This window comes from Thalassophryne amazonica, chromosome 20 (genome assembly GCF_902500255.1).
Source record: "Thalassophryne amazonica chromosome 20, fThaAma1.1, whole genome shotgun sequence".
NCBI lineage: Eukaryota > Metazoa > Chordata > Actinopteri > Batrachoidiformes > Batrachoididae > Thalassophryne > Thalassophryne amazonica.
Genome location: NC_047122.1, coordinates 50,763,908 through 50,769,821, shown reverse-complemented (window position 1 = coordinate 50,769,821; position 5,914 = coordinate 50,763,908). Strand labels below are relative to the sequence as shown.

The following is a 5,914-nucleotide window of genomic DNA, read 5'->3' as shown; positions in this document are numbered from 1 at the left end:
GAATGTTTTCACAGTTTTTGCTCTATGGCAAGATGCATTATCATCTTGAAAAATGATTTCATCATCCCCAAACATCCTTTCAATTGATGGGATAAGAAAAGTGTCCAAAATCTCAACGTAAACTTGTGCATTTATTGATGATGTAATGACAGCCATCTCCCCAGTGCCTTTACCTGACATGCAGCCCCATATCATCAATGACTGTGGAAATTTACAAGTTCTCTTCAGGCAGTCATCTTTATAAATCTCATTGGAACGGCACCAAACAAAAGTTCCAGCATCATCACCTTGCCCAATGCAGATTCGAAATTCATCACTGAATATGACTTTCATCCAGTCATCCACAGTCCACGATTGCTTTTCCTTAGCCCATTGTAACCTTGTTTTTTCTGTTTAGGTGTTAATGATGGCTTTCGTTTAGCTTTTCTGTATGTAAATCCCATTTCCTTTAGGCGGTTTCTTACAGTTCGGCCACAGACGTTGACTCCAGTTTCCTCCCATTCGTTGTGCATTTTCGATTTTGAGACATATTGCTTTAAGTTTTCTGTCTTGACGCTTTGATGTCTTCCTTGGTCTACCAGTATGTTTGCCTTTAACAACCTTCCCATGTTGTTTGTATTTGGTCCAGAGTTTAGACACAGCTGACTGTGAACAACCAACATCTTTTGCAACATTGCGTGATGATTTACCCTCTTTTAAGAGTTTGATAATCCTCTCCTTTGTTTCAATTGACATCTCTCGTGTTGGAGTCATGATTCATGTCAGTCCACTTGGTGCAACAGCTCTCCAAGGTGTGATCACTCCTTTTTAGATGCAGATCTGATTTGATGCAGGTGTGCATGAAAATTTACAGGGTGATTCCATAATTTATTCCTCAGAATTGAGTGATTCCATATTTTTTTCCCTCTGCTTGGTCTAAAAAAGTAACCGTTACTGACTGCCACAATTTTTTTTCCTGATTTCTTATAGTGTTTCTTAAAGCCAGAAATTTGCCATTTGAAATTACTTTAGTTTTGTGTCATGTCTGTGATCTGGTTTTTTCTACAAAATTAAACAACTGAATGAACATCCTCCGAGGCCGGTGATTCCATAATTTTTGCCAGGGGTTGTATTCTCGTCATTCTGCTACTTGTTCCCCTTTTCTCCCCCCTCCCTTTTTTCCTTTCACCTTCCCTCTTTCTCCCCCCGTCCTCTCCCCTGCTCTCTGTCTCTCCCTCTGAAAGAGCTGGCTTCAACAGTCTGTCTGATGCGCGCAATACATGCCCACACATTCGTGGGTCCACGCTAATCACAGGGCCCCGTGTGTCTGCAGCTGACGTGTGCGTGCTTGGCTGCAGAGCGGCAGTGACGGTCTGTAGTATCGCAGCAGCTCATTCTGCCGCATGCCGGTTACCGCCACCGTTACGCAGAGGAATTCCCTGCCGTCTATTCTTTTCCTGCTGAGAGAGTGCGGATCAGAAAGAGGAGAGGAGTCATGCAGCAAAGCAGCACTGACAGATAGAGGACAGAGCTGGAACGTACATTGGATTTTATGTGAAGATGATGTGCAGTATTTATCTTCAAGAAGGCTTCTGTGTTTTTGGGATTTATTGACCTTTATTCTTCAGAATGGTCCATATGTAAGAGGGAACAGTATGTACTGTGTGTGTGTGAGTGAGGGAGAGAGTGTGTATGAATGATTATTTGTTCCTGATGCGGTCAGAGCGAGCTAGTCGTGTGTGTATTGTGGTGCTGGAGGAGGTGGAGGAGGACGAGCCCTCATCTTCATCTCCGCCTCCTCGCCCCAAATCATCCCCTGATTGCAAATCCCATCATGCCTCAAGAAGGGCTGCTGTTCAGGAGGACAAGGTGAGATAGGACTTTGTTTGGCTTTCTGATGTTTGAACTACATAAACATAGTTGGTTTGCTTTTGTTTTAGATTTGTGACAAAACTTTTATTTGCCTGAGATTTTTTTTTAAGGTTTGTATATATTGGTATATTTTTCTATAAGTGATTATGAGGACAAGTAAAAAGCAACTGGTGAGACTTTAGACAGAAACCTTTTCGCTCTTGGTCTGAAATTTTAACCTGTTATACACCTGGCTACCTTAACATTAAAACTGCAGTGTTTAACCTGCACATACTATACATGTGCAAAATTTAGCAGACACATAATCCCCAATATAGCCCTGCCATATGAGAAGATTGTTCTTCTGAGAAGTATAGATTACTATCAGTAAATCCTACCCCTTTGTAGTTGGCACAATTGACAGTATAAAGTGCAAGCCCTGAGTAGAAGTCCATTCATTGAGCTGAAACTGCTCTGACGTGTCAAATAAGGAGGCTAAATGCAGAGAAGTGTGCCTACACTGACGGTGGGATTAATTCTTATCTTGTGTCTGCTTTCTCTAATCTGTAGTTCCACTTGTTGTTAATGAAGTAAACATGTTTCAGACATAGGCATTGCTAATAACCCAACTTATTTTAATGAGGGTCTAAATGAGATCAGATTGCAAATGGGCAAAACTACTGTAAGTAGTTCCTGTCATAAAACTTGTACTGTAGAGAAAGATTGTCAGTTGTCACTCTGCATTTATTTTCCCGATTGTTCCATCTTGAGCAAAATCTCAGATACTGTAACATATCAAAAGTATAGAAAAATCTAAGAACATTTCTAAGAACATTTCTTCACACATAGCACAAATAAGTAGGAATCAGGGCGACTCACGGCGAAACGGCCCAAATGAGCAAACCCCGAAAATATCAAACCAAAGTCGGGAGGGACACATGATCCCTGTGTGTCTCTGTATATAACCCATGGTCACAGAGGTACAGTCATAAAATGACATGAATGAAGCAGTGTGCTGTCATTATGTCCAGCCGGATATATAAATAATTACTACAATTACCGGACGCTGATACATTAGATATTGATGTATAAATAGTGAAAATCGTTGGGTTTATATAAATAATAAATAAAAGGGGACCCCCAATACAGAACCCATCCATCCACCCATCTTCTACCGCTTAGTCCAATTAAGGGTCGCGGGGGGCTGGAGCCTATCCCAGCAGTCATAGGGCGTGAGGCGGGGTACACCCAGGACAGGACGCCAGTCTGTCGCAGGGCCACAAATAGACAAACAAACACAGACACACCCACAAGCACACCTAAGGACAATTTTAAAGATTCAAATCCACCTAACCCGCGTGTCTTTGGATGTGGGAGGAAACCGGAGCACCCGGAGGAAACCCACGCAAACACGGGGAGAACATGCAAACTCCACACAGAAAGGCCACGGGAATTGAACCCATGACCTTCTCGCTGTGAGGCAACAGTGCTAACCACTAAGCCACCGTGCTGCCCCAATACAGAACCCTGCAGTTAAATAACTGATTGATTGATTGACTTTATTTAGTAAAATAATGCACAAACTGCATAGGTATTTGCCCATTAAAATACACGGCTAGCACAAGAAAGCGAGAAACGCCTGTTTCTATTGTAGCCTGGCAAACATAAAAAAAAAATCTGGTTAGCCTTGTTAAATAAAAAATAAATGCCACTCGCGGGATTCAAACCTGCAATTTACAAAGCTCTGATTAACAGACGGAAACGTTACCACTGCGCTACCACTGCTGTCTTATATCAGGAGCGTAAAATCCCTAATCCCTAAAATCAACAATCAACTAATTTGATTAGCGCTTACACAACTTATGCATGCTCTAGTCTCATTCGGGTTGGCCGCACGATTGTGCCCAACTGTTTGGATTGCACCCAGATTGCTGTTGGACATTTCTGAAAGCACCACGACTTTGGCCAGCTGTAGAATTTTCATTCGGCTGCATTCAGCCTCTAGTGTGATTGGGGGGGGGGGGGGGTTATATTTCACATTTAGTGTCCACCTTCTGACCAACAGAAATAGACAGCAGTTCTTCTTGAGTTGCTTTTGCTCTCTGGCTGCCATCACAGCCTCGTTGTGTTAATGTCACCATCTTGTTGTTATCAAGTAGAAGTTTTTTAGAACACACAGCTGTTCACTTGGACTGGATACGTCCAGTCCAATGTTGCTATTATACAGATGAACAGTTTAATCGGATCATTAAAACGGATAACAAATTATCAATAATCCATTTCAACAGCAGAAGTCTATATGCAAACTTTAACAACATTAAAGAATATTTAAGTCAGTTTAAAAAAATATTTAACATAATTGCTATATCAGAAACATGGATCAATGAAGATAAAGGAATGGATTTTGAACTGGATGGATATGAATTTAATTGTGTAAACAGAAAAAAAAAATAAGAGTGGAGGAGGAGTGGCTGTGTATGTGGATAAGAACATGGATTATAAAATAGTAGACAATATGACAACTGTGATTGATAACTTATTAGAATGTATAACTATTGAAATATGTGAAGAAAAAAGCAAAAATGTATTAGTCAGCTGTATATATAGAGCACCAGGATCTTGTATTGAAACATTCACTGACTGTATGGGAAAAATGTTCTCAAAAACTAATCAAAAAACTGTGTTCATTTGTGGTGACTTAAATATTGATCTGCTCAATCCAAATAAGCATAAAATAACAGATGAGTTTATCAGTATAATGTACAGTATGAGTTTATATCCAAAAATCACCAGGCCAAGCAGAATTACATCCCATAGTGCCACCTTAATTGATAATATATTCAGCAATGATATTGAGAATAACACTGTGAGTGGATTATTAATCAATGACATTAGTGATCATCTACCAGTTTTCATCGTTTATAATAGAAACCATCGGCGGAATCAGCCAGAGGAGAAAATAAAATACAGGCGAGTGCGGACAGAGGAAAACATGAACACACTAAAGAAGGATTTACAGGAGCAAAACTGGGAAAAGGTATACAGTGAAAGTGATGTTGATAGTGCATATGAAACTTTTTTACAAATATTTACATCATTATATGATAAAAATTGTCCAATTAAACAAGACTACAGAAAACAAAAAATCCAAGCTCGACCATGGATGACGAAAGGGTTACGAAATGCATGTAATAAGAAAAATACACTGTATAGAGAATTCATAAAACTAAAGACTAAAGAGGCAGAAAATAGATATAAGAAATACAAAAATAGATTAACTAATATTATACGGGTATGTAGGAAGGAATATTATAGTAACATATTATATAATAACAAAACAATATTAAAGGAATATGGGATATATTAAATAGCATTATCAAAAATGGTAATAAAAAACAGAGTTACCCTCAGTATTTCATTGATAATAATGTCAAGAAGGAAAATAAGGATGAGGTAGTCAACGGTTTTAATAATTTTTTTGTAAATATTGGACCAAGCTTGGCAGAAAAAATTCCCGATTCCCAACCTGAGGATTGGGATAATAATCTCATAGAAAGAAATCCCTGTTCAATGTTCCTCACAGCAGTGGATGGAAATGAAATTATAGACATTGTGAATAATTGTAAATATAAAACATCTACCGATTTAAATGAAATTGATATGGTGGTGGTAAAACAGGTCATTGAATGGATTGTAGAACCATTAACATACATCTGTAACTTATCATTTCAAACCGGTAAATTTCCCAATCAAATGAAAATAGCTAAGGTTGTGCCGCTGTATAAGACTGGGGATAGACACCACTTCACAAATTATAGACCTGTTTCTTTGCTTCCACAATTTTCCAAATTATTAGAAAAGTTATTCAATAATAGATTAGACAAATTCATAAATAAACATAAATTACTTACTGATAGTCAATATGGATTCAGAGCACATAGTTCAACATCACTTGCATTAATAGAATCAGTTGAGGAGATTACAAACGCCATAGACCACAAATTACATTCAGTTGGAATATTTATAGACCTTAAAAGGGCTTTTGATACAATTAATCATGACATATTAATCAATAAACTTGAAC

At 38.5% G+C, this 5,914-nt stretch overlaps 1 protein-coding gene across 1 annotated transcript in view; it reads left to right on the top strand.

The window, feature by feature from the left end:
- The first annotated feature begins 1,252 nt into the window (after window positions 1-1,252).
- The window catches only part of LOC117501744 (serine/threonine-protein phosphatase 6 regulatory ankyrin repeat subunit A), a 32,561-nt gene continuing 27,899 nt past the window's right edge, over window positions 1,253-5,914 (top strand). Inside the window, exon 1 of the mRNA XM_034160700.1 lies at window positions 1,253-1,848. Coding sequence (XP_034016591.1) covers window positions 1,672-1,848 — 177 coding nt within the window. The 5' untranslated portion in view covers window positions 1,253-1,671. The remainder of the gene's footprint in view (window positions 1,849-5,914) is intronic.